Consider the following 15159-nt stretch of genomic DNA (forward strand, 5'->3'; position numbering starts at 1 on the left):
GAGAAACAAAGGATGGTCATTGACTATAGCCAGACCATCAACAGGTACACACAACTAGACGCGTACCCTCTCCCCCGCATATCCGACATGGTCAATCGGATTGTCCAGTATAAAGTCTTCTCCACCGTGGACCTCAAGTCCGCCTACCATCAGCTCCCCATCCGCCCAAGTGACCGCAAGTACACAGCCTTCGAGGCAGACGGGCGATTATACCACTTCCTAAGGGTCCCTTTTGGCGTCACAAACGGCGTCTCGGTCTTCCAACGGGAAATGGACCGAATGGTTGATCAACATGGGTTACGGGCCACGTTCCCGTACCTCGACAATGTAACCATCTGCGGCTACGATCAGCAGGACCACGACGCCAACCTCCAAAAATTCCTCCAGACTGCCAAAGCCTTGAACCTCACGTACAACGAGGAGAAGTGCGTTTTTAGCACCGACCGGCTAGCCATTCTGGGCTACATAGTGCGCAATGGGATAATAGGCCCCGACCCCGAACGTATGCGCGCACTCATGGAATTTCCCCTCCCGCACTGCCCAAAAGCCCTGAAACGCTGCCTGGGGTTCTTTTCATACTACGCCCAGTGGGTCCCCCAGTACGCAGACAAGGCCCGCCCCCTAATACAGACCACGACTTTCCCGCTGTCGACAGAGGCTTGCCAGGCTTTCAGCCGCATCAAAGCGGACATCGCAAAGGCCACGATGCGCGCCATCGACGAGTCCCTCCCCTTCCAGGTCGAGAGCGACGCCTCTGACGTAGCTCTCGCGGCTACCCTTAACCAAGCGGGCAGACCCGTGGCCTTCTTCTCCCGAACCCTCCACGCCTCAGAAATCCGCCACTCCTCAGTGGAAAAGGAAGCCCAAGCCATAGTGGAAGCTGTGCGACATTGGAGGCATTACCTGGCCGGCAGGAGATTCACTCTCCTCACTGACCAACGGTCGGTAGCCTTCATGTTCGATAATGCACAGCGGGGCAAGATCAAGAACGACAAGATCTTGCGGTGGAGGATCGAACTCTCCACCTTCAACTATGAGATCTTGTACCGGCCCGGAAAGCTGAACGAGCCGTCTGATGCCCTATCCCGCGGGACATGTGCCAACGCACAAATTGACCGCCTCCAAGCCCTCCACGAGGACCTCTGCCACCCGGGGGTCACTCGGTTTTACCACTTCATCAAGTCCCGCAATCTCCCATACTCCTTAGAGGAGGTCCGTACAGTCACAAGAGACTGCCACATCTGCGCAGAATGCAAACCGCATTTTTTCAGGCCAGATGGAGCGCACCTGATTAAGGCTTCCCGTCCCTTTGAACGCCTCAGTCTCGATTTCAAAGGGCCCCTCCCCTCCACCGACCCCAACGCGTATTTCCTTAATGTAGTGGACGAATACTCCCGCTTCCCTTTTGCCATTCCCTGCTCCGACATGACCGCGGCCACAGTCATTAAAGCCCTGAACAGCATATTCACACTGTTCGGTTACCCCGCATACGTCCACAGCGACAGGGGGTCCTCTTTCATGAGTGACGAGCTGCGCCAGTTCCTGCTCAGCAAGGGTATAGCTTCAAGCAGGACGACCAGCTACAACCCCCGGGGGAACGGGCAAGTAGAAAGGGAGAACGGCACGGTCTGGAAGGCCGTCCTACTGGCCCTACGGTCCAGGGATCTCCCAGTTTCACGGTGGCAGGAGGTCCTCCCGGACGCTCTCCATTCCATCCGGTCGTTATTATGTACGAGCACTAATCAAACGCCCCACGAGCGTCTCCTTGTCTTCCCTAGGAGGTCCTCCTCTGGAACGTCGCTGCCGACCTGGCTGGCGGCCCCAGGACCCATCCTGCTCCGAAAGCACGTGCGGGCACATAAGGCGGACCCGTTGGTCGAAAGGGTTCGCCTCCTCCACGCAAACCCCCAGTACGCCTACGTGGAGTACCCCGACGGCCGACAGGACACGGTCTCCCTGCGGGATCTGGCGCCCGCCGGCACCACGCACACCCCCCCGACACCATCAACCCAACCGCCCCCCTTCCTGCCACCGCCGCACCCCGCGACCGCCCCCTTCCCAGGAGGATCAGTCCCCCTCCCCTTTGCACCGACAGCTGAAACCGTGCGGCTCCCGGAGGCGACAACGCTGGTACAAGCACTACCACCACCGCCGGGGCCGAGGCGATCGACACGGACGACCAGACCGCCCGACTGACTCGTGGCGTCGATGTAAAACAAAGATGGACTGTCCAATGAACATTTTGTTTTTCCTATATCCTCTGTAAATAGTTGTAACAGGACGATACTGTCCAATACGGTACTACCATGTAACTGTTCTCTCCTCCCAGGACCAGTACTGTAAACCCTTACCACCATACGAAGCATAACCCCGCCTGGTTCATTTTTGACAAGGGGTGAATGTGGTAGTATGTATTGGGGGTCATGTGGGACTGGAAGCCCTAGTGTCATTGGCTGACAGATCCCGGGTCCTGGTTGGCCGTTGACCTCATACTCCGCCCTGAAGGCGAAGTATAAGAAGCCGGTGCCTTCCCCCGCAGGCCAGTTTACTATCGGGCTGCTGGGGAACAGACACGCTTAATAAAGCCTCATCGACTTCACTCTATTTGTCTCACGGAGTCTTTGTGCGCCACAGTACCATCACTGATATTCAGTCAGTCCCCCCCACAACCCTCGAGCGGGGAACGTTGCTCCCAGACATTCTTCCAACTTTACCGTCTTTGAAGTGTGGATGGCAGATCTTCAGCTCCTTGCAGGTCCGCCCGGGGCTGTTCTGCGTCCCCACCGGACGCCTCATCTGTTCCACCTCGTCTTTCAGTGAAGACAGGGCCCCGAAGATCTCTTCCATCCCTTCGGCGTAGTCGAAGAGATTGCCACCGGCGTCGTCGGCTTGCTCGGTGTCAGTGTGCCTCCTGGTCTTCGTCCTGTACATTGGCAACGGCTGGACCATTTCAGCGGGGGGGCCCTGGGCACGACAGGGACACACGGCAGGAGAAAGTTAATGCAGAGAAGAGCGCGACCTCATACATTTTGTAGGGATATTTTGGAGGGTCAATATAAAATAAAGGGTATGATTCTAAAAGGGGTTCAGGAGCAGAAGGACCCGGGGTTATTTGTGTACAAATAATTGGGGGGGGGGCGGCAGGAGACTTTGACAAACCAGTTAAGAAGGTATACAGCATCCTCGGCTTTATTCATAGGGGCAGAGAACAAGGAAGTTATAATGAACCTTACAGAACACAGGTTAGACCTCAATCTGGGCAACGCACTTTGGGAAGGCATTGGAGAGGCTGCAGAAACTAGTCTCGCGAATGATTCCAGGGATTACGGCCTTGGGAGACATTTATAGATTTGAGAAGGTGGGGCTGTCCGCCTTGGAGAAGAGACGGGCGAGGATGGGTTCGACAGGGGTGTTTGAAATCCTGGAGGGGCCTGGATGGAGCAGACCGTTCCCCATTGGCCGAAGCGTCGACAACCAGATGACACGGCCGGGAGGTGACCGGCAAAGGCACCAAAAAGGCAACGCCAGAAAAAGATGTTTTCACACAAAGCGAGTGGTGGAGTGCACTGCCCGACAGCGTGGTGGAGGCCCAGTCAATCAGAGCTTGCCGAGAGGGAATCGGATTGCGACTTGAGGAGGGAGCCTCTGGAGGGTTACCGGGAGAAGGCAGGTGAACGGGTCAAGGTGAGTGGCCCTTGCAAAGTGCCAGCACAGATGGACCGGGTAGTGGCCTCCTTCTGTGCTCTATCCATTCTATGAGTCTGTGGACTTGTTTGTATCAGGCTCGTCTATGGGCAGACAGTACAGAGCAAACCCATTCCGTTGAACGATCACAGTGCCCACCCCTTAACCCACAGAAATAACCCGGCGGAAAGCTGGGAGAAATCCCAGGAGGAAGGACGTCCTTTACCCCCAAGGAAGTGAGCTTCCACGGGGCTGAAAGGAAAGGCTGTGATCTGATTCACGTTGCCACACAGTGAACATCACCGTTTAAAAACGGGGAACAAAATTAAAATACCGGGGATGTGGGTGGGAGTGCCGAAGGAAAAACAGAAATAATGGTGCAGGTCAGTGACGGTCTGATGCACCCTAAAACATTTCCATAGTTTGAACTCGGCCCGAGGGCAGGTTAACAAGCTGGACACAGCCACAGAATTGTGGATGACTTATGTTAACCTTCTGAAAAATAACAGCGTGGTGGAATTCCGAGACGAGAAACTAGAGGAGAGGCCACAGAAACTACATCCCCCGATAGTGGTTGGTGACGTTTTAATAGTTCACTCGGGGAGGCCGGGTTGCCGAGGCAACCCATACTATACTTGCACGTTGTAGTCCTCAGCTATGGGCAGTGGTGGCAGAGGCCTCAGTATTCTTTCCATCGTACAGCTGGCCAAGAACCTTCCCACCTTTATCGCTTGCCTTGGCGTGTACGAGGAGGATGTGCAGGTTGACGAGCTACCTTATGGCCACCAGGCCCTGGATCAAGGCTCAACCCCAGAGCTTTGGCTCGGAGGTCGGGATGCTACGCAACTAAGTCACAAGACCCCCCCCTCTTCCCAATAGCAGTGAGAATCTTTTGACCCTTTCATTAAGTTACAAAGAAATTCTTCATGAATGAATGAATTGGGTCAACCTTTGAGCGTCTCCTCATATCCAACTGGGCGAGAGCACACAGGCCTCAAACCGCGAAGGGGCAGTTGCCACCTTGGTCACAAGTAAACATTTTGGGTGGCGACCAAAGTTTCCTCGAACCTGGGTCGGGGGGGGGGGGGGGGGGGGGTCGGAGGAAGCCCAGTTACTTCCCACAGCCGTCACCCCCAACAACGGGAAATGAAGATAAGAATGAACACTTACCGGTGGACCAGGAGGACCAGGTGGCCCATCATCTCCTTTGAAACCACTCGGCCCCTGTAAGGGAGAGACCATACGGTGCTCAGTTGAAAGACTTGGCTCAATTAGCCTCCATGAGGGATGAAGTTGTACAATCACTGAAGATACTTACATCGGATCCCTTGGAACCTTTCGAACCCTGTTGACCCTAAAACAGAAGGAAAGGGGAGATGAGACGGCGGATTTTAGTCAACGATTAATCAGGAATTTCCGGAGTCTGGGCAGAGATGAAGGCAGCATCCAGACAACTGCTTAATCACTTGCTTCCGACCCGAATTCCAAAGGGAAGGTGGAAAGCTTATCAAAGGCCAAAAACCCCCAGAAATTGGAGCCATCCCCATGAGGACAAAGTACCCGCACTTACTGCTAAACCGGGAGATCCAGGTGGGCCTGTGGGACCAGCGAAACCTGGAAGACCCTAAAATGGAGAGAAAATAAGAGGACATTAAATTCTGAATCATACCTCAAGAGGAGATACTAATACCTGTGGAGGTGTTATGGGACTGTATATTTACAGTGAAACAAACAGACATTTTGGTAAGATGTGGCACACATCACTTGTTGGAAAGCTGAACGGCTCAGCTCTCTAATTCTCTTCAACTGCACAGGGGATGTTGTGTGTGAATAGAACAGGTTAGCCAACATCTTTCGAAACCACAGCGCATTCTCAATGAGCATCTTTGTGAGGGTCATGAAGTGTCCAACACGAGTTTGTGAGGCGAACAAAATTTATTATTTACACTAATCTTTATACAGCACCAACGCTTCGCTACTGATCTCACCTAACTGGCCGGCTCTATTTATACAACAGCAAAGGTTAACGATTGCCCCCCTCCCCTTATCGAGGGGAGCTCATATTCCCCAAGGTCCTTGGTGTAACCTGCACTCCCTTTTTGGTTTCTTGACAACGTTGTTGTTGGAAGTTTTGTTTGCACGCCCCTGATCGACGGGCACCCGGTGCGGAGAAAGGTGGGGAAGGCGGAGGACCTCCTCGTGAACCTGCTCCTGGGCCTGGCGAAACCCGCCATTAACAGGTCCGGGAAGCGGGCGACCGAGGGGGGCGTCCGGCCAGACTGCCTGCACTTCCTCCGTGGCTTCATTCGTGGCTCCTGGGGAGGCAGCAGGCTGTGTCCACGGGCACTCTCGAGGCTTTCCATACCCGGTGTGCACTACAGGGGTTGGATTGCTTTATCCACCTGGCATGTGAGAGTACCTTTAAGAAATAGGTGTTTATAAATGGGTGTGTATATAAATATCTGTAGTGAGAGTACCTTTAAGAAATGGGTGTTTATTACTGCAGTGATGTCAGAGAGTGGGTGGAGCTGGGCTGTCTCTCAGCTTTTTACTTTCGTTTTAGACTGTTTGCTACAGGGTGTGTTTTAGTTCCGTTTTCAGAGCTTGATAGTTGCAGTCACAGCCAGAAGGTGTATTAGAGTCTTCCTCTGTAATCTACAGAATGTAAATCGATCCTTTGGTCATTTAAAACTAATAACTGCTCGCAGTAGTGACTTTAACCTGATGTGCTTCTGTTTAAAGGTTTTCCTTTAAAGTCTTCTGGATATTAAAAGGACAGCTTACGGATTACTGAGTGTTGTATTCTTTGGGGGTTGTATTTGAATTAATGGTTGCTAAGATGTTCACTGTTTCTTTCAAATAGGTTCACTTGCGTTCATAGAATAAACATTGTTTTGCTTAAAAAAATACTTTTCCATTTCTGCTGTACCACACCTGTAGAGTGGGCCGTGTGCTCCCCATACCACAATCTATTAAAAGTTGTGGGTCAGCACGGTAGCATTGTAGATAGCACAATTGCTTCACAGCTCCAGGGTCCTAGGTTCGATCCCAGCTTGGGTCACTGTCTGTGCGGAGTCTGCACATCCTCTCCGTGTGTGCGTGGGTTTCCTCCGGATGCTCCGGTTTCCTCCCACAGTCCAAAGATGTGCAGGTCAGGTGGATTGGCCATGATAAATGGCCCTTAGTGTCCAAAATTGCCCATCGTGTTGGGTGGGGTTACATGGTTACGGGGATAGGGTGGAGGTGTGGGCTTGGGTGAGGTGCTCTTTCCAAGAGCCGGTGCAGACTCGATGGGCCGAATGGCCTCCTTCTGCACTGTAAATTCTATGAAACTCCATGAAACACTTTGGGGTTCTCTAAACCTGGCCCATAACACACCCTTTTGACATTATGATTTAATGGTGTTAAGTTTCTGTTTCTCTTTGTTATTTTTGGTCAGTGTCCTGACCAGGAGTGGCCCCTTTTAATTTGTCCCTGAATGAATTTCCTTTATTATATTGTTTTCAATTGGACCCTAAAATAAACCATGGGGTAACCAACTGCACCTATCCAATAGGATCTGTGCAGGTTGCAACAAGCCTGTAAGACATGCCAGGGGGATGGGGAGACAGTGGCGGAGTGGTAATGTCACTGGGCTAGTAATTCAGAGGCCCAGATTGACACTCTGGAGACACAGGTTCAAACCCCACCACGGCACCTGCTGGAATTTAAATTCAATTAATAAAATCAGAATCGTAACTTGTAATCAAGCGGGTGACTCACAATGTCCCCCTTGGGACCCTGCGTTCCTTGGATTCCTGGAAGACCTCGATCTCCCTTCTCGCCCATCTCACCGGGAGGCCCAATCAAGCCAATTATACCAACGTGCCCCTAGGGAGAAATAGGGAAGAACCACAGGAGAATGATAACATTGCCGCTGCCACTCACACCAGTCATCCAAAACATTTGGGAGCTCGACGGCATTCCCATGGGGAGGTCAGGTAATCGCATTCGGTCACATGGATTCTCCATGGGGCTGACCATCTAATCTAGTCTGGGGAAGCACAGACTTCCACTCTTTTCTCTCTGAGCTGCAGAATTTGGGAGTTCTAACCCAGGTCCGTGTGGAAAACTGTGAAGGGAAAAAGGGCGGGGCACCTTGGAGTAATTCAGGAACACAGGAAAGGTTTCATGTGTTAGTTCAACGCTCTGACATTTGTGAGGTTAGCAAAGTGCCGATTTGCTGTAATTATTCCGTTTGTCGTCACCACTGGGTATTTATCCAGGGTATTTGCTTTATCTCAAGTTAACAACTCCAGATAGAAAGAACACGCAGATTAACAGATAGCAAAGCACATAAATAGCTTCCTGCCACATTGCTAACATGTCTCACAAGTTATTTCAGTTACTTTTCAAAAGCTTGAGCATTTAATTGTGGGTGTTTGCTGGTGTATTTCCAAACACACGCCTGTGTCTGCATGAGCGTGGGCCTGTGTATTTCCCCATGCGTGTCTATGTCTGCGTGTGTGCGTGCCCATGTATTTCCCCACACGTGTCCATGTCTGCATGTACCTGTGTATTTCCACATGGATGTCTAGGTCCAAGTGTGAGTGTGCGCGTGCCTGTGTCTTTTCCCATGCATGAGCGCATATGCCTGTGTATATCCGTAGTATGTCTATGTCTGCATGTGTGTGCTTGTGTATGTCCGCAGCATGTATGTGTGTCTGTTGGTTTGCTTGTATTTCCCCATGCGTATCTGTCTGTGCGTGCCTGTGTATTTCCTCATGTGTATCTGTCTGCATGTGCTTGTGTATTTCCTCATGTGTATCTGTTTGCGTGTGCCTGTGTATTCCCTCATGTCTATCTGTCTGCGTGTGCATGTATATTTCCTCATGCGTATCTGTCTGCGTGTGCCTGTATAGTTCCTCATGTGTATCTGTCTGCGTGTGCCTGTATATTTCCTCATGCGTATCGGTCTGCATGTGCCTGTGTATTCCCTCATGCATATCTGTCTGCGTGTGCCTGTATATTTCCTCATGCGTATCTGTCTGCGTGTGCCTGTATATTTCCTCATGTGTATCTGTCTGTGTGTGCCTGTGTATTCCCTCATGTGTATCTGTCTGCGTGTGCCTGTATATTTTCTCATGTGTATCTGTCTGCGTGTGCCTGTATATTTCCTCATGCATATCTGTCTGCGTGTGCCTGTATATTTCCTCATATGTATCTGTCTGCGTGTGCCTGTGTATTCCCTCATGTGTATCTGTCTGTGTGTGCCTGTATATTTCCTCATGTGTATCTGTCTGCGTGTGCCTGTGTATTCCCTCATGCATATCGGTCTGCGTGTGCCTGTATATTTCCTCATGCATGTCCATGTCTGCATATGTTTGTGTACTTGCCTGTGTGGAGTGTGTATGTGTACTTGCCTCAGCCTGCGTGTGCATGAGTACCTGGGTCTGCGAGTCGATATCACCTCTATGGGGATAATTCAATCGAGTTGGGAGAATATTGGAATTTGGTTCTAAATTCTAGTGGGTTTATGGAAAGTGATTGGAACAAAATAGTTATCAGAGTCAAGTATCCATCAACAGGCCTGAATTACCTACCTTGTCACCTTTTAACCCTTGAATGCCCTTCAGTCCAGGCATGCCAGGAGGGCCCTACACAAGACCATAAAACAGATGGTTAAATACATTAAAGACAAGCGGGCACGTTTCTCACACAGATAACCTCCTCTCAGACAGCTGTCCTGCCATCTAATCCCAGTAACTGGTCAGATGATGCTCTTTAATTAGGGGAGGGGCAAGAGCGAGAGGGGTTGGATTTCATTTCGATACTGAGGGTTCCCCTCCCCGGAAGGTATGAATCCTTTGGCCATGGCGATGAGCGGCGTGGCTGAGCTCGCCCTCTGTAATAAGCCTCTCCTAGGGGCATCCGATAGCGTCCGTGAATCTCTCCAGGGAGAGGGAGGCATTTCCCCCCCCCCGGGGTCCGCTGTGTGTACAGAGACCCATCAACCGGGTTGCAGAACCACCAGGCCGATTGGCGAAAACCCCTGCAAGGGAGGAAAGTATGGGAACGCGCTCCCGCATTCCAACGTCTTCCGTCCTCAGAACGGAGGAGAGCGGGGGGAGGGGCGGAAAACACAGGAAGGAGACATTGCAAACGTGAGGGAAAAAACAGCAGCAGGCGGAAAGACTGGCAAGAGGAAGAAGCGAACGTTAGAAATCTGAAAGAGTGGCGGAAGCAGATTCAGAAGTGATTGACAGAGGGAGCATCGAGGGAAGAGTTTGGAATTGGGACTGGAGCTGGAAGAGGCACGATGGACTGAATGGCATCCGCGTGTTCTTTCGGATTCCGTGATGACTGTGAGGGAGGAACAGCTGGCTGCTGAGCGGCAGGCGAAAATGACTTTTGGTCGATAATTATTCAAGTAATTTAATTCGAGGCCGCGGGGGTTAATCCTCCCAAGGGAGATATCCAGTGCTCGAGTGGATTCTTTTTGCTGTAATACTGCGGCTTGGCGCATAGTCACAACCCGTGAACTGAAAATAAATAAAGCCGTTCGCCCAGCGAGGCAGGAGATTCTCAAACACCCGACGTAATCAGCGGGCCAAGTCATCGCTCTCAGGTTTAAGCTACTGCATCACTGAGGTGCAGCAGCCTGGTTCAAGAAGTAATCAAAAAGACAAATGGAATGTTATTTTTTAATAGTTCTTGGGGTGTGGGCGTTGCTGGCTGGGCCCGCATTTGTTCCCATTCTTGATTGCCTTTGAAGTGAGTGGCTCGCTCGGCCATTTCAATGGGGGGGCAGTGAAGTGTCAACCGCATTGCTGCGTATGGTCTGGAGTCACAGGTAGGCCAGACCGGGTAAGGACGGCAGATTTCCGTCCCTAAAGGACATTAGTGAACCAGATGGGTTTTTACGACAATCGGCAATGGTTCCGTGGTCATCGTTAAGACTTTTAATTCCAGATATTCTTTTATTGAATCCGAATTTCACCATCTGCCGCGGTGGGATTTGAACCCGGGGCCCTCAGAGCATTACCCTGGGTCTCTGGATTACTAGCCTCTAGTGGCAATGCCACTACACCACCGCCTCTCCATGTCGGCCTTCATAAAGACAGCGAGAACATGAAATGTCGGCGGCTTTGCTGTTTAGCACAGGGCTAAATCGCTGGCTTTGAAAGCAGACCAAGGCAGGCCAGCAGCACGGTTCAATTCCCGTACCAGCCTCCCCGAACAGGCGCCGGAAGGTGGCGACTAGGGGCTTTTCACAGTAACTTCATTGAAGCCTACTTGTGACAATAAGCGATTTTCATTTTCATTTTTCATTTTCAAGCTCTGGTAGACCACACCAGGGGTAACTGCGCATAGATCTGGAGATTTGTGAGAGACAGTAGCGCAGGGGTAATTTTCCTGCATTGGTAATCCAGAGACTGGGAGGATATGGGTTCAAATCCCACCTCGACAGCGGGCGGGGTTTAAATTCAATGAATAAAATCTGGAATATAAAGCGGGATTCAAGTACCACCAGCTTGTGGTAAAAATCCACCTGGCTCGCGAATATCCTTTGGGGATGGAAATCTGCCGCCCTTACCCGGTCTGGCCAACATTTGACGGCCACTTAAAAGGAAAAGGTGGACACTGGCTCCGGAAGGTCCGTCCAATCTCCTCACTCAAGAGTGTGGGGAGAGATAGCTAACTGGGTCTGCATTCCATGGAATATTGAAGTTTAAGGGATAATCATAGAAGCCCTACAGTGCAGAAGGAGGCCATTCTGCCCCATCGAATCCGCACCGCCCCTCTGAAAGAGCACCTTACCCAGGCCCATTCCCCCGCCCTATCCCCGTAACCCCACCTAATCTAAGGGCACCAAGGGTCAATTTTAGCCAGGCCCAATCCAACCAACCTGCACATCTTTCGTCATAATTTGTCTTTTAATCGTAATCTGATTATGTTTTAGGATTGAGAAACATTTTGTGTTTTTGTGGGATGTGGGTGTCACTGGTTGGGCCCAATCATTGTTGCCCATCCCTAATTACCCTTGAACTGGGTGTCTTGCTCGGTCATTTCAGAGGGGGGCCGTTAAGATTCAACCACATTGCTGTGGGTTTGGAGTCACGTGTAGGTCAGCCCGGGTAAGGACAGCAGAATTAGTGAAGCAGATGGGTTTTTCGAGAAATCCACCATTGTTCTCATGCTCACCCATTACCGAGACGGGGTGTAAGTTCCAGATTTTATTCATTGAATTAAAATTTCCCTAATTGCACTGGTGGGATTTGAACGTGTGCTCCCACAGCATTAGCCTCTGGGTTACTAGTCCAGTGACAATATGACTACACCACCAACTTTTCCCGAGACTAGGACAAGGGCACGTAACTTGGATGAGAGATGCATATTCTTATATTTTGTGAATATGTTTTCTGCATATTGAAGCAAAACTATACGTGTGCATGTGTGAGAGAGTGAGACCAGGGTTAATTAAAATGACAATCTTTAATAGTATCACAAGTAGGCCTAGATTAACACTGCAATGAAATTACTGTGAAAGTCCCCTAGTCGCCACACTCTGGCACCTGTTCAGGTACACAGAGGGAGAATTCAGAATGTCCAATTCACCTAACAAGCACGTCCTTCGGAACTTGTGGCAGGAAACTGGAGCACCCGGAGGAAACCCACACAGACACAGGGAGAACGTGCAGACTCAGCACAGACAGTGAATCGAACCTGGGTCCCTGGCGCTGTGAAGCAACTGTGCTAACCACTGTGCTACCCACGCCGCCCATGAAAGGGCCAAGGTTACTAGAGTTCGGTTGCCTGTGAGGGCTAAGAGATTAATGGTGTTAGGTTTGTGTGTTCATAATGAGAGGCTGTGTTGAGTTTGAATTACATGTAAAAAGGTTGGATGTGAAATTTGCATTTAAAGATACATTAGGAAATTGATTTTTCAGCTATTGAATTTCAAAAGGGAGTTCAAAGGTGACAAGGCGCATTTGCATCTTACAGGAGTTCCGTGTGCAAACCGGGGAAGGCATATTAAATTTTATTGATTCTAAAGTAGCGTTGAAATAGAAAACATGAAAGCTTTGCATATACGGAGACGTTGAGTTCAAAGAGGCGTTTAAGGACCATGGAATGTGAGATGAAAGCAGCGGAAGATATTTAAGCCCAAGGGACGTTTAACTGAGTTGAGTGGCTCTGGGGGATAGCCCGGATGATGAGCACCTTTGTGTGTGAACTGCTGAGGAGCTGCGAAGGTTTAGAACTGGAGGCAGCCTTAAGACAGAAGAGACTTGGTTTTGGATCAGTTTATTTCTGAACCTCCTTTTCAAATTCCACATCAGAGTGAAAGTGTTGGAGAGCTCGGGAGATGCGCCTTTATGACATAATAACAATTCCTTGACTCGGGTAATATTTATTGGAATTTTATGGTCAGGGATCTATAAGGGGATCGTTGCTGCAAAGATGGTTTAACGGTACACTTTTGCCCAACCATGCATATTTGGGGCTTGTTCTGCAAGACAGTTTTAACCGTGCAACTTGTTGTCTGGTCTCCTTAACTTCCTTCGCCTCTGAAATTCTAAAGATGTCGCTTCTGATGTCAGCAGCTCTGCCCCCTCGCTGTCACGTGAAAAATAAGAAGGTTTACGATCAGCGGGCCAGACTTCACTCTGGGATCCGGGTCATTCAGCTGTGGTCGTAACGCACGCATAAAATCAGGGGAGGGGTTAGGAAATACTTCTTTGCACAAAGGTGGAGGATTAAAACACTCGCCTACAAAAAGCAGGATGTATGGAAGCACGTCAATTCAGACTGTTAATTTCGAGATTGATGGATATTTGCTCGCCCAGGCAATAGAAGGAAAAAGGGCAAAAGCATAGGGATAGAGTCAAGTTACAGATCAGCCATGGTGAAGTGGAATGGTACAATAGGTTATAGGCGTGGTTCCTATCTTACCATCGGGCCTGGGGGCCCAGACTGGCCAGGTGGTCCTGGAAGCCCTTGTTCTCCCTGTTTCAGAGGGAAAGATATTGCGAGGTGTTATTCATCGATGCAGTTTGTAACTGATTAATAATTACAGCATTCTCTTTGCACTGTTTACTCACTGCGGGGCCGGGTATCCCTCTGAGGCCTTCAGGTCCAGAATTGCCTGGTGATCCTTGAGGGCCCACAGGCCCAGTCCTGCCTGTGGGGCCTTCTCGCCCAGGTGAGCCCTGGGTGACAAAAAGCAAGGCCTCGTGGAGTTATGCGGTAAACGTTGCGGTTGTAAAGAGACAATTTTTAAAATAACATTGCATGATTCAGTTATGAACCTTTTGCCATCAGCCAATCAGGACAGCGCCTTCCAAACCCACGATCTCTATTACCTAGAAGGACAAGGGCAGCAGATACCTGGTAACCCCACCAACTGGAGACTCCCCTCCGAGCCACACACCACCCCGAGTTGGAAATATATTGGCCGTTCCTTCGCTGCCGCTGGGTCAAAATCCCAGCACTCCCCCCCTCACAGCACTGTGGGTGTACCTACACCACAGGGCAATTAGGGATGGGCAATAAATACTGGTCTAGCCAGCGATGTTCATACCCCGAGGATAATTCTTTTTTCAAAAAAGTCAAGCATTGTGAAAACGTCTCTTAAAATAAACGACATTTTAAATGCAGAATTACAGACAATCTGTCACATCCCCCCAGAGAGCCAGCTGAGTGGAAAATCCAAAATTGGTTTCAGCAGCTTTTGTCAGTGCTTGCGATTCACCGCGAGCCACATTAGAATTTTATTTTGAGTGCTCGCAAGCATGCGGGGAATGTTAAGAGGGGAAATGCAAATGTTTTAACAATCAACTTCTGCCAAATGGGAGACTAAATGGGAGTTCTGGCAGGGTGATCTTGAGAGAGGTTTCTAACTATCGGAACAAACCTTCCACTGAATCCAAGTTAGAAATATTGGGTGCGGTTTAATGGGACAGAGTCCCGTTGCGGATGCGTTGAGCGGTCTGCTTCTCGGTGTCGGTACTTTGCCGTTTATTTTGGCTTTGCTGGAGAACGGCCCTTCCAGGCCACCAGAGGAAGATGACTCGTGGATCGGGGCGTCCTCTTTAAAGGCCGCCCCGATCTTTCGCCTCCTCAGGGTTCCCGTCGTGTTCGCTGGATCCCCACTGCACCCAAATGACCTCTTCCGGTGTCCATGAGCCCAACCCCCACCTTCCTCACTGCACGTCTTTAGGGGAAAGCACCTCTGGCACCCTGGCAGTGCCACTTGGGCACTCTGGCAGTGCCAAGGAGCCCGGGTGCCAGCGGAAGTGCCAAGGTACCACCCTGCCCAGAGTCTGGCCACCTGGGGGGGGGGGGGGGGGGGGGTGGTCTCCAATGGCCTGGGAGACCCCTCCCCAAAGTGCTGTCTCCCAGGCTTGGCCGTTAGATTCTGGGTGCCAGGACGATCCAGCATAGACATATTTAAATGAGCCAAATGTCTCATTTAAATATGCTAATCTGGAT

The 15159-nt window shown here is 50.5% G+C and overlaps 1 protein-coding gene across 1 annotated transcript in view; it reads right to left on the minus strand.

Annotated features, from left to right (window-relative positions):
• LOC140403200 (uncharacterized) overlaps positions 1–15159 on the minus strand; it is a 330215-nt gene that overhangs the window by 16860 nt on the left and 298196 nt on the right. The window contains 8 exon segments of the mRNA XM_072490949.1: positions 2715–2964; positions 4855–4908; positions 5003–5038; positions 5255–5308; positions 7447–7554; positions 9267–9320; positions 13621–13674; positions 13770–13877. Of these exon segments, the coding sequence (XP_072347050.1) occupies positions 2715–2964; positions 4855–4908; positions 5003–5038; positions 5255–5308; positions 7447–7554; positions 9267–9320; positions 13621–13674; positions 13770–13877 (718 nt within the window).

Source organism: Scyliorhinus torazame, chromosome 27 (genome assembly GCF_047496885.1).
Source record: "Scyliorhinus torazame isolate Kashiwa2021f chromosome 27, sScyTor2.1, whole genome shotgun sequence".
NCBI lineage: Eukaryota > Metazoa > Chordata > Chondrichthyes > Carcharhiniformes > Scyliorhinidae > Scyliorhinus > Scyliorhinus torazame.